Raw genomic sequence first — 24,101 nt, 5'->3', positions numbered from 1 at the left:
CGAACATATTTCTCCACCCACTTGCTGTGGAACTTTGTGCCTCAACACTCAGGCAGCACTTTGCGCTCCGGAGCACATTTCAGCCAGTCAAATATCAGTCAGCGTAGCGCACCAGGCTTAAGTCCAGATCTCGTCAAATTTTCTGCCGTTATCAATACTAAAAAAAAAAAACCGAAATATAATTCTAAAGATGCGTGACATGGAGAAAACGAACGAGATTAATGGACACGCTGGCAATCACACAGAATACCCCATTCCTGCTGCGGAGGTAGATAAAGTTTCAAAAAAAAATTGTCAACTAAACGCTCAGAAGTTGTTAGCTAATTTTTTTAAAAGAAATCTTTTGGTCATATTGACCGTGTCTGGCGTCCTGGTCGGTGTTGGCATCGGCATGGCAGTCAGGAACGTGAACCTCACCCGAGCGCAAATTACTTATTTTGCCTTCCCTGGTGAAATGCTCCTAAGGATGTTGAAAATGATTATTCTTCCATTGGTCGTGTGCAGTTTGATTTCAGGTGCTGCTAGCCTGGACACCAGATCCTTAGGAAAACTAGGTGGAATTGCCATCGCTTACTTTTTGGTGACAACGCTTATAGCTTCTGGCATAGCAATTGCCCTTGCCTTCATTATCAAACCTGGAGTTGGTGCTGGGGCACTGAATACGAACAGTCTAAGATTAACTGGCACAGTAACCAACAACAAAGAGCCGGTCGACTCCTTTTTAGATCTTGCAAGGTAATATTGTATATTTTATTTAAGCAATTCTACCACCTATAATAACCGTTTGTGCTTTGTCACGCAGCCAGGAGATGCAGTAGTATAAAAGCATAATGATCATTATCATTTGCAACAAGAGTGCTGACATCATTGGGGCGAATGCGTACACAGTAAAAATGTGCTTTCACTAGGTCCAGTGTCTTTATAGCTGTTTGTGGTTATAAAAGCATAAGTTTATCTCTCCTTTTTTTTTTTTTTTTTTCGTTGAAGTGGCCCATATGTTTTTTTTTTTTTTAAAGTACTGTTTTTTCATACCGTATTTCAGATGAAAAATAATAGTTTCATAGATGTTTTCTGTAATAACCATAACAAACACCACCAGTTGAAATAAAAAACAAAAAAACAAAACGTGGTTACGTTTTTCTGTTGCCCTGGTATATAGAATAACGTGCTGGCCACGTTATCCTACACGTTAGCCTCCTGTTGCAGGTAGGAGTGGAATGGGTGTGTGTTCATTTCTCAAAGTTCCAGGATGGCTTCAAACTTGTGAAGCTACTGCTGAAACTACCGTTAGAGAATGTAAACAAACTGCACTGGTTTCTGGTGAGGTAATTCTGCTCAGTTAGACAAACAAGACAATTTAAGCTCTGCAGCCCCCAGTGGATCATCCCTTGTGCATTGTACATCTCACTGGAGAAACCTGAGGGGAGTACACAAAGTTCTGTTAAAAACAAAACCAGCCTTAATATGTCTGAAATAATGCAACTGTTGATAATTACAGGAGAACAGTCTTTTAGCTAAATATTTAAACTTCCCTTGAAGGCCATGAGTAGGTAAACTCCACATGTGAACAAATAAAAAGCTGATATCAGTGCAGAACACTGTCTGAAGGTCACAGTATGTATGGGCACAAGTGATGGGAGAACCACCAGGTTCAGAAAATGTGCAATAATAAACTCTTTTAACTGGCTAGGCTGTGCTGGGAACTGGGGGGGGGGGCACATCGTCTGTATAAGGAAGGGAATTTTGCCTACAAGTGATGGCCAAAAATGAAATGTGTACTATGGAAGTTTTTTCACCTTTTCATATATAACTATTTTTGGGTGTATTTATTGCCACATTCTTTTATTTTTTTCAAGTCAATTCAATCTGATGTAGGTCAACTTTGTTGCTCATTTTGAGGTCTTTTTTTCCTAAGTTGGAATCATTTTGCAATCCGTGTGCCATCTTTAAACAGTATCATCTTTTATTTATTGACCTAACTCTGCAGGTGTTTAAAGGTGGCCCTCACATTTTAAAAAAGCAGGGCAATTTTAAAAGAAAAGTAGGGGAAAAAATGGCCTTAAAATCAGCAAAATTGCACAAGTGGACCTACATACCATAAGATTCAATAAACATAGAAAATAAGACTGGCAACAGAGAAGTTCATTTCTGCAAATTATCACTATGGTAGTTACATTAAAGGTGAAACAACTTCCATGATAAATATTTCTTTTTTGGCTGTAAAAAATCCTACATAGAGCAGTGGTAGCACAGTAAGTGTGAATGTGAGCTTCCTCACATTGCCAAGCCATTTTCCACATTTAAAAGCCATTTTCCAATCTCTCTTAAACATATAGCATTCTCACTAGTCCCTTATTTTTACAATCAAGGGTGTCTTTTGCTATAGGGTGATTACGTCACCTACCAGCCCTGCTGCTGTCTTCCCCCGTGCACGCTACACTAAGGACAATATTTCTTCACACTGTAACAAAAATGTCACTTATTATGTGAACCAAAAGGACCCTTGGAAACCTTTCAGGAGGTTCTTTTTTTATTGCCTTTTGTAGGAGAGCAGTAGAGCCTGCATGCTTATGTTGTGGCACATCATAGTCCTCTTCCTGATATTAGCCAGAAGTGTTCAAAATAACAATGTGACATCAGTTGCCATGGTGCTCCTAGTTACAAACAATCTACGTTATAGATATTCCGTCCCATGCCTAAATCATAGAGGCCCCTCCTATTTCTAAGGATTCCTTCACAAGACTTCTTAGGCCAACTTTGACCCCTGGCTTTTGAGAAGGAAATGTGAGCTATGGCTGTAATGGTCTCCGCATGGCAACACCATGAATGTTCAAACTATTTTCAGGCTGTCTGGTTCCTCTATAAACACAAAGCTATAAATTGTGAATTATTTAAAGAACGTTTGGTATACATTAAACTGTCTAATAAAATAAACTTTAAATAGTCACAAGGTAAAGCTTTAAGAAAGAGTTTGTGATGTATTCTATGATACTTGGAACCTGGAATGAGTCTACTGTTTTATAACAGCACTCAGGGGTTACATTTGCAACACACAAAACACAGTAGTGCTGTTTCTGTGCTCACAGGCATTTGTCATGTTCGATAAAGCCACTCCGATAACTTTGAAGTGGAATCTATGTAACGAGGTCAGTGCAAAAATGATCATAGGTGGTGTGCACCAGTAAATCTTTCCCTCTGAAACATTTTTATACTGGCCTCACATCTTGCTCAACTGTTCAGACTACCACCTCGGAGTGCAGAAACAGTAAAACAACATGTAAATAGAGAGATACACATTTAAATATCATGCAAACAGAGAGGTAGTAAAGTATTCCTTTAAATGGCCTATATGAATTTTGGACTGTGCATGGCAGGTCTATTTTTCTGTCCTGCTCTTATACAGATCCCAGCTGACAGTTTCATGCCATAGTGACAGATGGAATTTGGAAATGAACAAGCCAGCGGGTGGGATAGCCCAGTCAATTAGCTCAGTCCAGAAGTGGTTACGTAAATCTTCTAAGTCAGCACTAATATAGTAACACTTTGAGTCTTCAGCAAGTGTAAATTGACGCATGTACAAATCTAAATCTTAAACCACACTGACATTTGTATGATTTATTCATGTATTCATTTAGGTAAAACTATAAGAAAGTAATTTAAAGTTTTGGCAAATGCCTGGATTTTTGATTGAGCGTTTAAATGTATTTATACAGTATTCCTAAACGTTAATCATGGAAACATTAGCCACAGCAAACATAAGTTTTAACAGTCTCTTTGGGCACAGGAGACCTAACAAAAATAGTTCTTGACACGTGCCACATGTAAGATGAAAATAAAATATGGATTCAAGTTTTTTTACTTTCGAGCTGGACTTAGTTCCTTCCAATGCTGTTTAATATACAGTAGTAAAAAAATACCTTTCTGTGAACCAACCCAGGCAATCTTGACTCTTCCTAGGCCAGTCCATCACAGGATTTCCAGACAGTTTCTTAATTATTTAATTGACTGCTAAAGGTCTTAGAATGGTTTGGATTAGAAGGTACCCCTGCATGATATTATATCCTGTAGTTTAGAATGGTAAAGTTTTATGATGCATAAAACAAGCAAGCATAATAAAGAACAGAGGAATGTTGTCAGAATATGGTGAAAAATAGTACATATGAATACATTTCTGAAAGGCATGGGAAAATGAAAAGTCATTGTTCACATTTTGTATTGTAATAATAATACTCTACAAATGTTTTTTTTTGTGGCATTTTACAGTACAACAGTCTAAACGTGGTTTTCAGAAATAAGGTGAAATATTCTTTGATATGCCATGTGCTGAAGCGAGTGGTGGTTTAGGGCTTTTTGTCAAATGAGGGCTGTGATCACCAAACTCATTTCCCTTGTGATCAAATTCATTTTCTTCTTTCACAGAAACCTGTTTCCTGCTAACCTTGTGGCCGCAGCCTTTCGATCGGTAAGACTGCTCACTGTTATTCTTGTAATCAATTCTGCAGACAGGACAGTGTCTTACGGAGACAATGACCATGCAAATTCCTGATATAGATCCTTGCAGTAAACCACAGTAAAATAGGCGTGTTTGCCGTTTTTGGGAACCAAATATAATTGTGGTAGGTCTTCCCAAGACAGACGAATCACATAAACATTATACAGTACCCTTGATTGTCACTAAGATTTTTGGGTGGCAATGTCGTGTCTCATTCTGCATTGGTTGTAAATGGACTGGTAAAAAGTAAACTAATAAAGGTAAGCAAGTAAGAATTTCTTATACAAACAATTTCACCATCCAGAAATATTTATCAGTGGTTTTATTTGAATACTTATATGTATGAATAGCTACCTAGTTAGTGTACATATCCTAGATTCCATTTTAGAACTATCAAGCCTGGCAGGCTGATGGACTTCACTGTTGAAGAAACAGCTGAAAAAGCTGGAAAATTGACATGCTTCACTTGGTGTTGTACAGAAAGAGTTCCTGAGGGAGACTGGCATGTTGGCCCTCATTGCTGGCTCAGCTGGCAGGGAGATTGCTCTGTGTCTGTGTTGTTAGGAGTATCCAGGGGCGATGATGTGCTTTCAAACCCAGGGGTTGTGAACTGAGGCTATTAGGACAGCTACACCCTCTCTGGCATCCTCATATAATTGTGAGTGAACCAGATTCCATTCACTGGTTTATATCAATGTTTTTCCATCCCTTTCCAGCCCCCAGACCCCAGTCCCCATTACCCCGGTCTTCAGAGAACTAAGTCCCCCTATTCACTGTCCTGCAACAAAACAAAACACTGGCTGATGGGAGCTATGATGAATGCTTTGTCGCACAGTCTAAGACTTGGCAGCAGACCAGGGTGCTTCTATAAAGGAATTGTGTCTTGCTTTTTTTGTGAAATAATTTCCTCTAGTCTCTGTCTTTGTGTCTGAAATTCATTAATTTCTTCCCAGAGGTATAAACAAGGAATGGACAAAATAATAGGGACACCTGCTATAGCACTGTCAATAGGACCATCAACCAGGACAGCACTGATTTCGTATGGCAAACCTTTTTTATGCATACAGGGTTTCAGCTATTACTGGCATGTGGACAAACATTTCAGCTTGTGCATCTCTACATGACTTCCAATAGTTTATTAGACGTTTTAAATTAGAATGAGTGATCAGATGTGTACACTTATGGAGGTTTTATTTATTACACAATGCATGACATTGATAATATTTGCATGCATTTTTTGTCAGTATTATTGCAAGCTTTGCACATTGAAAGCTATACAGTATATTTGGAACTAATGGCCTTCCTACTTTCGACTGTTTTAAAGTGATTGTAACTAATAAATGTAATAAATTAATGTAATAAATCTTACTTGCGCACTTGTTTTTATTATATAAGTTTCAAATGTGCAGTTTTGATAGAAACACATGTAAAATATATTTCTGTTTGCAAGCCATGCCCCTTCAACAGCTTCTTTGCTGTCTTCACTAGCTGCTTCCCCTATTGACTGACATGCTTTCAGCCAGTAACACGCTTTAACCCAGAAGACAAAACAACACATTTATACCTATATGCTAATGGAAGTGTAAAATATTAATGGAATTCTTTGGTTTGCTACAGGCGCTGTAAATAGAAGTGTAGGCATACCTGTGTCCCCAGTGTTCTTAGCTATAGATTTTGAGTGCTGTCGAGCATGAAGTTTTTAACAAGAGAACTAGTAGGTTCCTGGGAATAGATTATTCTGTGACCATGACCTTGCTAGGCAATTTGCCATGACCGGTTGTTCATGCAGATCAGATAGGAGAGGGCCAAGCTAGTGTGTATGATGTGAGTGTGGAAGGTGAAGAGGGAAAAGGGGTCGGGGTCTTATTCAGGACACATTTTTTTCACAGTAAAGTCTGGTCACAGTTGGCTAAGGGTATGGAGACATGTGACAGAGAAATAGGCAGCAATAGTACAGATCATGAACTTATACTGTACCTTCTATGGCAGGACTGAAATGAAAGGGAAGCATGACCGGGTCATAGTGTTCTTTCACAGTAAAATACATACCGTTTGATAAATAAACATATTGATCTAAGTTTGCAGATCTAAATACTGCCATTGTTTTAAATCATTGAAACAACGTGCTGTGAGTTTATTTAGACACTGAGTGAGTCCAGACACAGAGGCTTGAATAAGGCTAACAACTTTATTCAAGTAAGTTAAAGAGACATTTCACTCACCGTCAGTATTGCCAGGCAACCATGGAAGTTATATTTTCTATTCTTTGCAGTTTCAGATCACCCTGGCAGCAGTTCAGTTTATCTATTCAGTTCTCCCTTGTGGGAGCAACACCCCAAACATGGTCATTGCATTCATGTGATTCCGCTATCAGGCTTATTTTTTACGTTGTAGAATGTGACAGACCATTCTTGTCCTTACCTCCTCCTAAAACAACCTTCAAATTAAACAAAGGTCACAAACACAAATTATGCTTGCATAGCAACATAGAAAAAGCCAATCAATGTTTTACATCATATCAGTGTGTGCAAGTATTGTCTATGAGTAATGTCTTTAAAAGGAAGTAAAATTAAACTTTGGTCTTAATTTTATAGTTAAATGGTGGCGATAATTAGAACCAACACAATTTGGATCAATTGAATAGACCTCTATGGATGTTAACAAACCCTAAAGAAGTAAAAACCAGTGCTTTAAAATCCATTTTCTTACTTTCTTTTTATTGACCTGACAAAAATATTTTGTTCTTTCTTTTTTTACTTTAATAAAAATGCTTTATGAAGTACAGTGTTACGGATACCAATATACAGTACAGTCAGCACTCACATATCCAACCCTATACAATTTTGACTTCAGTGACGGTTAAAAGAGTGTGATGCATATCTGATTATTGCATTTTGACCCGTTCCAACCCTTGTCCTTTTTTTAGGGAACACAAAAAAGATACAATGTCAAAAATACATAGCTGAAAGGGCTGTTGTTTAAAATAAGTAGGCTTCCATTTAGATGTACTGTAGTTGGTTTTGTTGGAACAGTACTATATTTTCAACAGAAGAAGTATTTTAATTCAGAACGATATGATTATGAAAATATCTCTTGCCAAAAGAGATAACACTTGGACAGTACATACTTTTAAATCCAGTACGCATTGTAGCAGTATGTAAAATTCCTCATTAACAGCCCAACAGCAAAATGAAATCAAAATGTTACCCATGCACAGCACTGCATAAAAAGGTAATGTAATTTAGCAAAAGATTAAAAAAACAACAAGAATTAAAACAGTATCCAAAGTCAGTATTCAAAATTGCAGAATATAGTGCTAAGGCTCTAATGTCCGTGCAAATGAAAATGCACAAAAGCAACTAAAGAACACAGATTTTTTTAAAAATAATAATACATCACACTACCTAAAACTGTTTAATGATAAACTGTCAGGTGAAACTGGAAGAAGCATGGTGTAACTGCACAATAAAGACAGACAGATTAGGCATGCGAGAAAAAAAAAAAAAATTAATCGCTGTGGCTGACTGAGTTGAGTGTTCAGAGGTGGAACGAGAGACGTGAGTTACAGAGAATTAAAATATAAAATAATAACAATGGCTACCCGTGCTGGGTTTACACCAGCATGTACTTTGATTTATTTTACCTGTTTGTTTTGGCCATCGTGCCGTTTTTTTTGTATCAGTGTTTTGTTTTGTTGAAACCTTTGTTTCGCTTATTTATTATTGAAAATCACCAAAATTACTGCGCCTCAATATGCAAGTCCAAACAATTGTGTTGGTGCAGGTGCGTCCGTCCTTAGGGAAGTAGATTGGTAGCAAAAAATGGACTCGCTCTCTGCACTTCTGCGCAACAGGAAACAAGCCCAACAGTCGAAATTATGAGGTTAAAAACATCTATTTAAAACATTTATTAAATGACAAACAAAATGCAAAGTTTATTTACTATTAAAATGCGCAAGCAGTGCACTCATACCCCATTGCTGTCTGTGACTGTCTATTTCCAGGTCTGTGATGTCACACCACCTAGCCAACCTGCCACATATTCCCACATCTCAAATTACAGTATAAAAAAGCAGCACAAAAATATTGGTCGTCTCTTCTTTAAAACAGCTTAGAACATCACTTAATTAAGGAGGCAGTGTGGTTCAGTGGTTAAAGAAATGGGCTTGTAACCATCAGGTCCCTGGTTCAAATCCCACCTCAACCACTGACTCAGTGTGTGACCCTGAGCAAGTCACTTAATCTCAGGTGAGATGTTGTTGCAAGTGATTCTGCAGCTGATGCATAGTTCACACACCCTAGTCTTGTATCTTGCAAAGCACTTTGTGATGGTGGTCCACTATGAAAGGTGTTATATAAAGATTATTATTTACTTAATTAAAAAGCCTTACAATGTGTATTTTATAGCCTAGCTGTACTAAGGATGTGGTCCAGTGCAAAGTCTTTCCCAGTTTTCTCCCTAGTTTTAAGGATAAGCAGTTTTTATTTTATTTTTTTGAGAAAGCAACTATGTCTGTTCTTTTGTTTACACTGAAATCTGCTAAAAGGTGTGCAAACAGAAACTCATTTTGACTGCAAGCTATAGAGTTCAAAGATAACTGTACAAGTTTGACAGTACACTCCACAGTTTATGCAGTGTGGAAAATAAACAAAGATAGTGCTCAAATAATAAAGAATCCAAAGTACATAGGAGATAATTTCATCTGGGGTATTTCTGTGACTGGAGTAATCAACAAATAAAGTCAAATAAACAGCCTTATCAGTAGTCCAGTACAACCCTACTGCCCCAACACAGAAACAAAATATTTACATAGAAAGTTGTTTCACCTTAAGTGGATCTACTATAGGGTATTTTTTTAGAAATTAACTTGTTTGTGCCACATTCTTATTTTTTCTATCTGTATCAAACCAAATGTAGGTTCACTTGTTTGATTATGCTAAATTACATACAAGTGAGCTCCATTTTTAAACAACTTCAGTCATCAGTATGTTTTTAGACTAACTAGATTTGACTCTGCGATAAAGTGACGTGCGATCAAGGCTGGTCAATGACAGAAGTAGCAAACCAAGACTCAGATACTGCAGTGTAAACGGTTTTAATAATAACAAATAAACCAAACAAACACTGGAACAAAATACAGGTTTAAACTAAATACCGTAACACAAACCAGACTCCTCAAAACAAATAAAACGGCACCCACACTAAAGCTGTCACGATGCAATATTAACCTCTCTGTTTCTCTCTTTTTCTCTCTCCTCTCTCCACTCTGCTACACACCACCACAAAACAAACATTTCTTCTGTCTTTTATACCATGTGGCCAGGACTGGATAGATTCAATCACAACCTGGCCACATTTCACACTTTTTCATTCAAGCAATCACACAATTAATTAGACAATCAAACATCAAACCAGGTTGCTGTGCAAACCGTGGCCATCTTATAACCTATGATATTTCCATTAATGGTGAAACATCTTCCATCGTCCATATTACATTTTGTCAGATATAATTAATATTTATTGATGATTATGAAACATTTGGTTTGAGGGCCCACCACCTGTACAGAATAAGTAAACCAAAGGGTAGTTATATAGTTGGAGAGTGGGGAGACAGAGGAATGCAACTTACTGTAATCAATCACAAAGAGGAAAAAGTTACTGATTGGTAACATAATGTGTGTAGGGGACAGTCTTTTCTTATAAACTTCCACCTGAAACAAATAAACCCTGAAATTGATAGAAGAAATAAGTACATTTTTTGTTGTTGTCATTGACTACAGCTAGGAGAACACAGGTGCATACTGCATAGAGTTAAAAACACAATGGTTAATTGAATTCACACAACACAAAATACCAACAAAGAGTAAACAAACATGATTACATGAAGAGGTTTTCTTCCGGATCTTCAAACACAATCTTATCCGTTTGCTGAGTAAGCCCCCTCAGTCAGAAAGACACTGTGCTCTGAGAAACTAAGAAAATCTAACAAATCACACTGTTGTTTTATTTTTTACAGTATGCAACTGACTACAAGACTGTCACGACTGGAAATGCAACTGTTGGAAATCTTACCTATGAAAAGGTATGTTATACTTGAATTAAAGTGACAAAATAAACCATTAACAATTGATCATAATGCAGTTTAACTTCTGCTGCATTCCAGGGGTTCTCTGCTAAATGCCAATGGCAGCTCAAATGACATCACAATCTAGGGAAAATAAGAACAGCCTGTTTTTACCTTTTTTTTAAGGCCTTTGGTAAATGGAATCAGTTGTTATCTTAGTCTTTCTCCCGTCTTCTGCTGCAACTTACAGTAGTTGCAATTAGCATTGACACCCTGTGGTTTTATCATCTAAGCATTGCATTACAGTGATCCCCCTTTATAAGATGTCTCTTTATACCGCAGATCAGGTTATAAGGTGGTACGGTCATGGCTCCCATTTGCCCCATAATGCCATTCCACTTTCATTCCCGTTATTAGGCAAAATACAAACAACAAGTTTCGTGACTATGGCTCCCAAATACAGAATTCAAAAGGGGGAGCACTGTACTCATTAATTAAATACTGGAATAGTCACACTCAAAAAACAAAATACCTGTGATGATGATAATGTGATTATTCAATATGAAACCCAGCGCTGGCTAGAAACAGGGATGGATGAGAGACTGACATTGATGCCTCATGACATTGTTTAATTAACACGCTTGTTAGTATTTGCTTAGTGTAAAAACACATCTGCCATCAGAGCTGAAACTTGTGCTAGCAATTACATCACGGCATTGATTCCTGACTTGATTGACAGCATCAGCCATTCATTTAAAAACAGCGTTTGCTTTCCTGCTTTAGGGCTGCTTAAAAACCAACACAACCAGAATAGGTCTAAACCATTACTAAATATTCAAGTATTTTTTTCCAAGTAGATTCATACATGTGTTCTTATCTTTAGGATTCCATTTATATTAGTTACTTTTTGTTATTATTATTATTAGATGTTTGAGGGAAAAAGAGAAATTGAATAAGACAATCATTTAATGAAATATCTTGTTTAAAATTATATAATTATATATACCGCATTAATTTATATAAGAATATATATATATATATATATATATATATATATATATATATATATATATAGACACACACACACACACAGACACACACACACACACACACACACACACACAGTGCCTTGCAAAAGTATTCAGACCCCTGACCAATTCTCTCATATTACTGAATTACAAATGGTACATTGAAATTTCATTCTGTTTGATATTTTATTTTAAAACACTGAAACTCAGAATCAATTATTGTAAGGTGACATTGGTTTTATGTTGGGAAATATTTTTAAGAAAAATAAAAAAACGGAAATATCTTGCTTGCATAAGTATTCAACCCCCACACATTAATATTTGGTAGAGCCACCTTTCGCTGCAATAACAGCTTTAAGTCTTTTGGGGTAAGTATATACCAGCTTTGCACACAGTGTCAGAGTGATTTTGGCCCATTCTTCTTGGCAGATTTGCTCCAGGTTGTTCAGGTTGGTTGGACGACGCTTGTGGACCGCAATTTTCAAATAGTGCCACAGATTCTCAATGGGATTGAGATCAGGACTTTGACTGGGCCACTGTAGGACATTCACCTTTTTGTTCTTGAGCCACTCCAATGTTGCTTTGGCCTTGTGCTTGGGATCATTGTCCTGCTGAAAGGTAAATTTCCTCCCAAGCTTCAGTTTTTTAGCGGACTGAAGCAGATTCTCTTGCAGTATTTTCCTGGATTATGCTCCATCCATTCTTCCTTCAATTGTAACAAGATGCCCAGTCCCTGCTGATGAGAAGCATCCCCACAGCATGCTGCTGCCACCACCATACTTCACTGTAGGGATGGTGTGTCTTGAGACATGGGCAGTGTTAGGTTTGCGCCACACATAGCGCTTTGAGTTTTGGCCAAAAAGCTCTATCTTGGTCTCATCTGACCACAAAACCTTTTCCCACATCGCAGCTGGGTCACTCTCATGCTTTCTGGCAAACTCCAGACGTGCTTTCAGATGGTACTTTTTGAGTAACAGCTTCTTTCTTGCCACCCTCCCATACAGGCCAGTGTTATGCAGAGCTCTTGATATGGTTGACTGGTGCACCATTACTCCACTCCCAGCCACTGAACTCTGTAGCTCCTTCAAAGTGATTGTTGGCCTCTCTGTGGCTTCTCTCACAAGTCTCCTTGTTTGAGCGCTGAGTTTTGAGGGACGGCCTTTTCTTGGCAGTGCCTGGGTGGTGTGATGCAGCTTCCACTTCCTGATTATTGATCCAACTGTGCTCACTGGGATATCCAAACAATTGGATATTATTTTGTACCCTTTCCCTAATCTATGCATTTGTATTACTTTATCTCTAACTTCTGTAGAATGCTCTTTGGTCTTCATTTTCCTTCAGATTCACAGCCTTACCAATGATCCTTCAACAGTGGGGTTTTTATCCAGAAAATGTGACAGCAACTTTAATGGTTCACAGGTGGAGGCCAATGGTAAGGTAATTGTGTCCTCGTTAGGGCAATTTCTTTCATCGGTGCAAACTGGGAGCTTCCACAGCACAGGGGTTGAATACTTATGCAAGCAAGATATTTTAGTTTTTTATTTTTCTTAAAAATATTTCCCAACATAAAACTAATGTCACCTTACAATAATTGATTCTGAGTTTTAGTGTTTAAAAATATAATATCAAACAGAACGAAATTTCAATGTAGTATTTGTAATTCAGTAATATGAGAGAATTGGTCAAGGGTCTGAATACTTTTGCAAGCCACTGTATATCTATCTATCTATCTATCTATCTATCTATCTATCTATCTCTCTCTCTCTCTCTCTCTCTCTCTCTCTCTCTCTCTCTCTCTCTCTCTCTCTCTCTCTCTCTCTCTCTCTCTCTATATATATATATATATATATATATATATATATATATATATATATATATATATTAGATGTATACATTGTTATCTGAAAGACCAGCTTGGTATGGGTATGAAATATTAAAATAATAAAAGTTATTGTACTCTTACCTAATGTATAGATTCACTTTCTATCATTTTCTGTCTAATTGATTATTTCCTGGTGACATTTTAAGTTTTAAACTCTCCGGTGACCTCAAAGGATATCTGGTATACCAGAGTAGGGGTGTTAGATTCAATTTAATTTCATAAACATTTAAACTGTAAGACCAAATACATTGAGTTCAAAATACATATAAATATGAAGACTGCGTGTGCACAGTACTAATGTATATATGCAACTGACTATGAATAAATACTAAATATGAAATAGATGTGCTTACACAGCTGTTGCTACCCCTGTATAAACATCAAGGCCAACATTTAAATTTGATATGCATAGTTGCACCCATCAACTGGACATTTTACACTTTACACTAAAATAAAATAATGAACCCCTCCAGATTAGTAACACCCTCATCCGAATTCCTGCCTGGTTTCCACAGACATAGTGAGTGGATGTCGACACTCCCAAAAAAGGAAAACAGCCGATCTGATGATAGTGTTCATGATTGTGATCTGAAATGGGTTTCTGATAATAACAGTGTGTGATTAGAGCTGAGTTTAGAACCCTCTGGGTATTAGCCTTGTCCAAAAGGCATTCTGCATGGTCTTTGGGAGTCACTCCCTGTACAAAATGTGATTAGGTTCATTTGCTAGCAGTGTGTTTGTGTATTGTTGGTTTTGAATAGGGGGGCTGTTACTGTACATTCAGCTATGGCTGAGGTATCTTTTGCAGTTTATTTTCAATAAAACCAGTTATAAAATGTAATTTAAAAGCACTATTTTATAAACATGCATACATTATTTGCTTTAGAGTCTGTACTACTACAACTACTACTACTACTATTCTATGGCAGACTGCTTTATCACTGTCACTATAATGAGTAAGTCAAGCAGAAAGAACACCAGTGTTATAACTAGCACGTGGCTTTCCAGGTCTCCATCTGGGATGTCTCCTGATAGTCTTTTGTTTGCAAATCAATTACTGTTAAACGTTTATTGTTTCTGACACTGTCTGCATTTTGAATCTATGAAATCCCCTTTCTCATTACTGCATTCAAGGACAATGAGTTTGTTGTCTTCATTCCTCCTGCTTTACTAGTGGGTTGTATTAGTATTAGGAGTGTATTTCCTTGTCTACATCATTCTGTGTAGTATTTCCATTTCTTCTATTGGTGTTCAATTGCAGTCCAAAAAAGTCTGCCTAATTGTTTAATCCCAATTTTACATAATACCAAGCGCTATAATCTTTTGTACAGTGGTTAAGACTTTTGTTTGGGGAGTGTGTGGTTGCTGGTTTACTCCTGCATTTGTCTGTTATATACTGTATGCAAACAGCATTACAGTGTTAAACCTTTGTAGACTATGTCAAAATACCTCATGTTTGCTTTTACAGATACCCACTGGCTCAGACATAGATGGCATGAACATCCTGGGCCTGGTCCTGTTTGCCATTTTGTTTGGAATAGCTCTAAGAAAACTTGGACCTGAAGGGGAAGAATTAATAAAATTGTTCAACTCTTTTAATGAAGCGACAATGGTCCTTGTATCTTGGATCATGTGGTAAGTACCTAATAAATGAATGTCAGTTTCTTTTGAAGTGCTTTATCACAGTAAGCAACAGTGAGATAAAATACAACTGGAACTGCTTGCACATTGGTCAACCAAAACCCTTTTTTTAACAAAACTTAAACTCAAAAAGTTTTGTTCTTTGTATTGTCCAGCAAAAATGGACCGGCATTAACATCTGGCCACATGAATGATACAAATCACATGCTTTTTACCACATCCTTTTTACTTGAAGTTTACAAACCCCACCCTCCCATGATAGCTTGACTCATTGCCTAGGCTCTTCCACGTGCAGGAGTGTGAGGTGAGAGTGTATTAAATGGAATGTCCAGACAGTAATTTATGTGTACAGAAATAAAATAATTTATTTTTATTTTCTATACACAACAACAAAAAAATTAAATAACAAAAAGAAAACAAAACGGCGTGAGGGAGGGAGTGCAGGGGTAAAAATCTAAAACGGATCGTGAGAACTCTTCCTTAATTGTCTTCGTGGTGTACCGGACATAAACAAAACAAAGACAAAAGAAATATTAGTTAAGATTTTCAAAAATCCTGCTGCTCCAAACTAGCTTCTCCCTCCACCCGTTACTCCGCCTATTTTACCTTCGGACTAACCCCGAACACAGTAGTACGTTCCCTTTAGTATGTAATGTCCCGCCTCTGTAGTCAGTGGAACACCAATCCCCAACTGACAAGTGTCCTTATCCTTCACTTGACTCCAGTGGCTGGAATTTACATACTCGTACTTCCGCCCCTCACCAAGGTGCCGCCCCTCGAAAAGATGACTTTTGCCATGGTCACGAGATTTTGGTAAGGGAAGTCCTGAGTTGGTTTGATGCCATCTACTGTCGGGAGGCTGAATCACAGACCGAAACCCCTTTGACTCATCACATATCCCACCCCTCAGAGTGGAGCTGAAGGAACACTCGGAAACCTCTAACCCTTCCTTTTTCCCTCCTTTCCGGGAAAAAAAATCAGCATTTTGATGTAACTTACCCGCACGATACCTTATTTGAAAGGAGAAGGGTTGGAGCGCCAGGTACCACCGCGTAATCCTAGCGTTTGAATCCTTCATCGTGTCTAACCACTTTAAAGAAGCATGATCTGTGATGAGTACAAAAGGTCGTCCCAGAAGATAGTATTTTAAAGATTCCACTGCCCATTTCACTGCCAGGCATTCTTTCTCCACTACCGAATACCTCTGTTCTCTGGGCAGTAACTTCCGACTGATGTATAGTATCGGGTGTTCTATACCATCTCTCTCCTGGGAGAAATCCAGGCTTATTAATGCTGGGGCCTGACTCAAATTAGTTTTAATAGATTCAAAGGCCGCCTGACACTCTGCACTCCACTTAATTTTATTTGGAGCGTTCTTTTTAGTGAGATCAGTGAGAGGGGCGGATATAGTGGAAAAGTGTGGAATAAAGCGGCGATAATAACCAGCCACCCCTAACAGTGATCTCACCTGGGTTTTCGTGGTAGGTACCGGTGAATCCAACAAAGCCTGGACTTTTGAAACCAACGGTTTCACTCTACCCTTACCCATTATAAAACCTAAATATTTAGTTTCTTCTTTTCCAGTAGCACATTTTACCATGTTCGCTGTGAGCCCCGCCCTCCTCAGAGACTGTAAGACGGCTTCTAATCTAGTCAAATGTTCTCTCCAGGAAGAATACAGGAGATAGCCACTTTACCCTGTAGCTCCCAGGCTACCCCATCCAAGAGAGCTTGCCGAATCAATGTTTGTGCACACCCAGAGTCCACAAATGCGTAAGTACTCTTCCCCCCAACCTGTACTCTTAACTGATAAGGGCCCTCCTGACATTCCCCAGTGTTCCTACCTGTTACTGCTGACCAGGATCTTGTCGCCAGGTCCACCTCCTTTACTCGACAATTCCTGGCAATGTGTCCAGGCTCATTACATCGGTAGCACACTTGGGTAGGAGGCATCAACAGAGTTGATTTGTCCTGCGAGTCCGCGACCGGCAGGTTAGGGGGGATCTCTCTCGCCCAGGATGGGGCTAACCTGGTTACCCCCTCTGGGCTTCATTGGTTGGTTGGTCCGAGTTAGTTTAGGGGGAGGAGTGGAGTCTGAGCTGGTGCCTTCGTTTGCGTCCTCATAGGCCTCCGCCAGGAGGATGGCATCCTCGAGAGTGGTAGGTCGATTCCTCTTAATCCACTTTCGATTCCCTGGCGGTAGTATAGACGCGAACTGTTCTATAACTATTTTCTGCACCAGTTCTTGGGGTGTATGTTCTTCTGGCTGCAGCCACCGGGTGCACTGATCTAAAAGATATTGTCCCGCAACCCGGGGCCGCATCCCTTTGGACAGCTGGTATTCTCGAAAACGGCGCCGGTATGTTTCCTCCGTGATCCCGAGGCGTGAGAGAATGCCTTCTTTAACCTTATCATAATTCCCTGCATCCGTGGCCGTCAGGGCTTGATAAGCTGCCTGAACTTCCCCTGTCAGGCAGGGTGCCAATTTCATAACCCAGTGTTCCTTAGACCACTCTGCAGCCTCTGCCACTCTCTCAAAAGTGATCAAGAAAGCCTCGGGATCATCTTCCGAGGTCATCTTCTGAAGCTTTGGCTGAGCTGCAAACATCCGGGCGACCCCTCTCTCTGATGTTGATGTTGATAGTTAGTGGAACACCAATCCCCAACCGACAAGTGTCATTCACTTGACTCCAGTGGCTGGAATTTACATACTTGTACTTCCGCCCCTCACCAAGGTGCCGCCCCTCAAAAAGATGACTTTTGCCATGGTCACGAGATCTTGGTAAGGGAAGTCCCGAGTTGGTTTGATGCCATCTACTGTCAAGAGTCTGAATCACAGACCGACACCCCTTTGACTCATCACAAGGAGACAAAAAAATGGGTGAAGTTCAGAACTGATGTGGCTACCTGCAAAAAAGGATTATAGCTACAATAAACTGCTGGATATTTTCTCAGATCAAAGCTCACTTGTACATACCACCAAAAGCCTTATTTCAGCAAGGCTACTACATTTTCACTAGTGTACAGTACCATTTCCTGTTAGAAATAGAGTTTTTTTAGATCTATAGGACATAGATTAATTTACTTTTTCCTTACCTTTTGCAGTCATTCTGAGTAATTCATACTGTAATTACTCAAATCTTTTTTTTTTTTTTTTATGGCTCTGTCTCTTAAGGCCTGTTCATGCTTCTTGCTACCTTGTTACGACAATGCCCTGCTTTGAGACGTGTGTCAATGGTGCAGAAGTTCATAGTCGTATTTCAAGGCAGCAGGGACGTCTTGCGGATAGACAAGCAGAGTTGATTCAAAAGTATTTAAAATTGATTTTCAAACTACATTCTGCGGCAGAAGAAGTTGAATTATTTGAATTTCAGCCACAGCTGAACCATAAACAGTTTTTTTCATCTTATGGGGCAGTGAGGTTCCCTTGCTATGAGATGCCACAAAGGTATAATTGAGCCTTCACCTTTTAAATACACTTTAGCTAACTAGCCCATGTTACATACAGCTATGGCAAAGACCTAGAACTGATTAGCAGCTCCTAAACGCAAGACTAAAAAAATAAAAAGCTCAGGCAGTTGATTGCCTAAATAAAATTGTTTGGAAACATTACACAAACCTTCTTGCTTTGTAATTAGAAACATGTTAGTCACAGAGGTCTAGAGTTGTATTGTAGGCCATAGCCAAGAAAAGGAAATGGACAGTAAAAAGCATTTAGTATTGTTACTACTGTATCACCCTGTTTGTGGTAATTTCCTGGTGAAAAATGAATGTGTTAATTTGTGTATTTTGTTTTGAACAGGTACGTGCCAATTGGTATAATGTTCCTAATTGGCAGCAAAATCTTGGAGATGGAAGATGTAGTCCTCCTTGTCACTAGTCTGGGAAAGTATATATTTGCATCGATACTGGGACATCTTATCCATGGAGGAATAGTTCTGCCTCTTATCTATTTTGGATTTACTCGAAAAAATCCCTTCAGCTTTCTCTCAGGGCTCATCACTCCTTTTACAACTGCTTTTGCCACATGCTCCAGGTTTGTAAAGGTTCATATAATATAGATTACAGTAATTTACACACACTTTGACATTATCTTTATAGACTCTTAAGGTACACACTTGTGGCTCATTTAATACATACCAGTCTAGGATCTTTAATATTTGTTTGGTCTAGCTATGCAGAGGTAACAAAACAGTTCCAGTACATTTTACCTAATATGTATTGCCATCATATAACTGACATTTTCCTATGTAAAAGATGCACACAATGTTTTAACTGTATATTATTATTTTTTTCATACCTATTAGTGAACAAAAACATTTGCACACACCTTTTGCTGCACGTTCTGTCATCAAGAAACATAGTCAACATTGTTTAGTTTAGTCATACTAAACAAATTGTCAGTATGTATAAAATAACGTTAATATATATATCTATATATATATATATATAAATATATATCATATATGTATATATATATATATATATATATATATGGTATATATATATATATATAGTAAAGATATTTCTTTTAAATGTAATCTAAAAACTCAAAAGATAGAAAGGGACTACCATTTATTGCCTTTACAATAACTCAAATGCCCAGATACTTCACAAATTGGCAATTGACAAATTAACAATCCTCCAATGCAAATGTCTGATTACTTTCTAGGATGACTGAGCTGCCATTTCATTTGTTTAGCTGGCTGAGTTTGAAGCATAAGGTCTTCTAATTTGTGTCCAATTGGTAGTGGAGATTTCAGCTGTGTATATACAGCAGGAGTGGGCTAACATAAGGCCTACCTGCTGTCTCTGATGCACTGCTCAGTTATGAAAAGTGGTTTTCTTTAATTAAAGATGGATGTTAATAACACCACAACTATCAATACAGAATTAGATCACCACGACCGAAATCCAACGGATGTAAATTGTTACAGAAACAGTCAAACAGTTTTAATAGCTCCCATGACCTTTTAGTTACTCTATAAACCCTTGTTTACCACAGTTTCAGTTTTGCCCTTATAGCATGTGATGGGAATTAATTTTTCGCAATCTGAAACTAAAAAAAAAAAGAAGAAAAAAATCAGTTTCTTCTAATTAATTTTCAGCCTCACAGATTTTCTTGTACTTTCATAGTTTATAATTAATTGACCATTTACTGAGAACAAGTCTCCTTAGATAGATAGATATTCAAATTTGTCAGTTTTATCTTTATGTTAAGAACACCACTATGACAGAACCAAAAAAGAACCACTACAGTATGTTTTAATCCTAGCCTGAATTACATTAATATTGGTTACACAGTGTCACTCCAGTAAATGGTCAGCTACAAATTTTATGAATCTACACTGGCAATACGTAAAACACCAAAAAATACTTTTTTTTAATGTATCTGACTATTGCTTGTAAGAAAATTCTTAATTTAATCACCCTTAGTCCTTTTCTGTAATGGTAATTGTCTGACTAGTTTTTTGCCTTACTGTAGTGGTTAATTTTAATGTTCTCTTGACAGTTCTGCTACTCTTCCTTCCATGATCAAGTGCATCGAGGATAATAACGGTGTTGACAAGAGGATCAGCCGCTTCGTCCTGCCCATTGGCGCCACAGTCAACATGGACGGGGCTGCCATTTTCCAGAGCATTGCTGCCGTCTTCATTGCCCAGTTAAACAACGTCGAGCTAAATGCCGGGCAGATCTTTACCATTCTGTACGTAGTCCCTTAGTATCTTAGTCAAACTAACAAAATAATTCCATAAATCATAGCTGTTAAAACCTCCATTCACGACATAGGCGGTTTTGAAAGAAATGTCAGCAGAAACATTTGGAGCCAGTTGGAAATGTAAAGTATTTGTACCTAACATAATAATTTCCTTCCTTAGCTGTTGTCCATTTTCATTTGCTATGTAGGTCTCAATTGGGCAGTTTGTGCAGTAATGTTATTTCATCAGTATAACAGTTTTATACGTTCTCCATAGTGACGGGCAGCGGTGTTTTCCACCTATGTTATATACGTGCCTTTATCTGTGATATTAATCTGTTTGCACTGACCCTACCTGAAATTGTCAGTAACCCAGAAAAAGCCAGTCCAGGAAACCCCAATTTGTTCACTGTAATTTAAAAATTAGAAGCGGTGCAGCCACATTTTCAATGTGGTCTTTAAATGAGGTCTTTGAAATCACAAGGTAAACTAGTTCACATTATTAGTTCTTGCTGTATGTTGGGGGAATTGGATAGGATCAGAAATTCTGAACGCGGTGTTGCAATAATAAGCAGATTCTATGCATTTCTGCTTCCAGTCTTACTGCGACGGCCTCCAGTGTAGGAGCAGCCGGGATTCCGGTTGGAGGGATCATCACTATCGCAATCATACTGGAAGCCATTGGCCTGCCGACCAACGACCTGTCTCTCATGTTAGCTGTCGACTGGATTGTGTAAGTTGTAGTACAATGAAATAGAAAACAGTCTGTAGATGTACATATACACACACACAGAGGCCCTCGCTGTATAACACTGTAGTCAGGAACCATAGTTACGAGACTGTGGTATCCTGCCTTATTGCTCTATTGTAATTGTATATCAGATGTAGTACACTTTCTTCAGACTGAGGACCTCAAATTAAACTATCTATTAATAGAACACTACAGGGCGAGTTTAAAAAAGAAAAAAACAGTGATTATTCAGCAGAGTCACAGACATCACCATGCGCTTCCTCCAGATTTCATATTTAAATCATTTTCATGTACAGTATCAGTTTATTTCCCCACTTTTAAAATTGTTTTTGTGAACATCTCAATTATGTGAATGAGTAAGAGTGCTTATTTTAAATATAAATGTGTCAAAGAGTGCCAATGTCTAAATTATTTGCTGCACTAAAACTTATTTGGTCTCTAACACCATGCTGGCAGGATTTCTACAGTGCCACATATACTAATACTAAAGTGTAATGCTTATGATACTACCAGGCATTTTACACATTACACGCAAACATGTTACTCACCTCCTTATTGCAGAACACCAGTGGCTTATTCTAAATCATTATAATTCCATGATATTCCCTTGTGTGGTTGTAACTTCTATCAACCACATTTAGTGGATTTATTTATGCTGAGGTTTATAGCAACATCAGAAAAGATCAGCAGGCTCCAGAAAAATATAAGCCCTAGCTGTCAATGTGCAGGCTTTCCATAAATAGAAAGCACGATCAGTTGCCTAGGATTATGGTTTTATATATTACTCTATTGTGAATAGCACAGAAACAGTACCCGTGGAATTGAACACAGCAAGTTTTCATTGATCTTTATTTTTCCAGAGACCGGACTACTACTGTAGTAAATGTAGAAGGAGACGCCTTTGGTGCTGGAATCCTCCACCACATCAACCAACAGGAAATGAAAAAGCAGCAAGCCGAACTGGAAACTGTCAGAGTGGAAGCCATACCCAACGTCAAGTCAGAGGAGGAGACATCTCTGCTGGTCACACACCAGAACTTGGGGGTCATGCCTTCTAGAAAGGGAAACATGGAGTCAAAAGAGTCTGTACTATGAGATTTGAACCCCTCCCCTTAACATCAGACAAATGCTGTGTGACTGACATCGGACGGACACCATTTTATATGTTTTTTTCATCCCGGTTTGAAAGGTTAGATGTATTCAGATTTTTTTTCTCCTGCACCTTTACAAATTACATGATATAGCCATTTTGGTAATAATGGTAAACATCTCTGTGTTCACAAATGTATGTGCACAATCAGTATGCTGAGTTTTACAGTGAATGCTGGTAATATAAGCAGGTTTTTTTGGACTATTTTCCATTTGGGATAGTACGAGTTAACCTTGTTTTATGCTCCAGTGCAGTTTGGGCTAGTTTTTCCAATCTTCTGAAGTGATTTCTCTTTTCACATCTGGTATGTGCTTGATTCAACCCAGGCTTGCTCTGGAAAGTGTTCCAAGCCTGAACCCCAAGTAAAAGGAAATCAAACACCAGGTGAATTTCATTGGTACACAAAGTAAACCACGACCATGTTTTATAAACTGAAAAGGTGTTATCTTTTCCTCCAGTAAAATGTTTGTATTGTTTTTCTTTGTCAAAGGAAAAAGGAAACCACTAGAAAGTAAACACCACTACAGTATTTCATTTTTTTTTTCTTTGAACTGTTGTTTGTTTTTTGGCAGGGTGGGTGGGGTATCTTTTCCTTTCCTGGGGAGGGGGCAGACCCCTTTGAATTATTATCATTTTTTTTAAATAGGGTATTGAAGCTGAGTCAGTCTGGTCTGGATAGCAGGCGTGGACAGGTTCATAGCTCAGTGTTAATGGTGAGTGCTAACCATGGCCTAACATTAACTCTATTATTGGAATTATCTCCAGGTCCCCAATTTATGTGATGAATATTGTCACATGTGACTTGTTACCAGGAACAAGTGTAAACTGCATTTTATTTTCAAAATATGCATATAATAATAATCAACAATCATAATATATGGTAGACCATTTTATTGATGTGATACAGCCACCTGAGATTTCTTACAAGTCCTTTATCATTTTAATGTATTTCTCAAGACTTTTTGCGCTTTGAATTGGATGAAGCCCAATCCTGCCACAACTTTGTGGATTAAATACCTGTGGGGAGTTATTAGGAAACCACGTGACCCTTCCAGTGCACAGGAGAGGGATGTTTAGGTTACAGGCATACACTGGTGACACAGGGAGGGCATCTACAATGTGACCGGATAAATGGACTTCACCAAAGTCAAAGTGAAAATCTGTAAAGCTAAATGTCTACAAAAGAACGATAGGGACTACCGAGGGTAAGAAATATTTTAGAACTTTGGTTGTTAAACTATTAATAAGTGGACATGCCCTTATTACGCTTCAAATATGGGTGGTGAGGGTCAGCAGAGAAGCTGTCTAGCTTGTATACAATGTGTTTCTCAGTGCTGTGTTGAATACATGTTATAATATATGAATTGTATATTCCACAACTAATAAAGATGAAAG

General features: G+C 38.2%; 1 protein-coding gene across 1 annotated transcript; it reads left to right on the top strand.

The window, feature by feature from the left end:
• Window positions 1–16: 16 nt before the first annotated feature.
• Window positions 17–24,101, top strand: LOC121317248 (neutral amino acid transporter A-like). The gene is made up of 8 exons (XM_041252962.1): window positions 17–735; window positions 4,420–4,462; window positions 10,509–10,574; window positions 14,935–15,101; window positions 18,910–19,143; window positions 20,620–20,814; window positions 21,404–21,538; window positions 22,417–24,101. The coding sequence occupies exons 1-8, from the start codon at window positions 191–193 to the stop codon at window positions 22,649–22,651; spliced, it is 1,620 nt and encodes a 539-aa protein (XP_041108896.1). The 5' UTR covers window positions 17–190; the 3' UTR covers window positions 22,652–24,101.

This window comes from Polyodon spathula, chromosome 6 (genome assembly GCF_017654505.1).
Source record: "Polyodon spathula isolate WHYD16114869_AA chromosome 6, ASM1765450v1, whole genome shotgun sequence".
Taxonomy (NCBI): Eukaryota; Metazoa; Chordata; class Actinopteri; order Acipenseriformes; family Polyodontidae; genus Polyodon; species Polyodon spathula.
This window is presented reverse-complemented; position numbering and strand designations above follow the sequence as displayed.

What these genes read in the sequence shown, in the direction of transcription:
- LOC121317248 (XM_041252962.1), top strand. Translation starts at nt 191, where the DNA reads ATGCGTGACATGGAGAAAACGAACGAGATTAATGGACACGCTGGCAAT. An exon ending in TCCTTTTTAGATCTTGCAAG is followed by an intron (nt 736 to 4,419) that starts GTAATATTGTAT and finishes CTTCTTTCACAG; the next exon opens with AAACCTGTTTCCTGCTAACC. An exon ending in CTTGTATCTTGGATCATGTG is followed by an intron (nt 15,102 to 18,909) that starts GTAAGTACCTAA and finishes TGTTTTGAACAG; the next exon opens with GTACGTGCCAATTGGTATAA.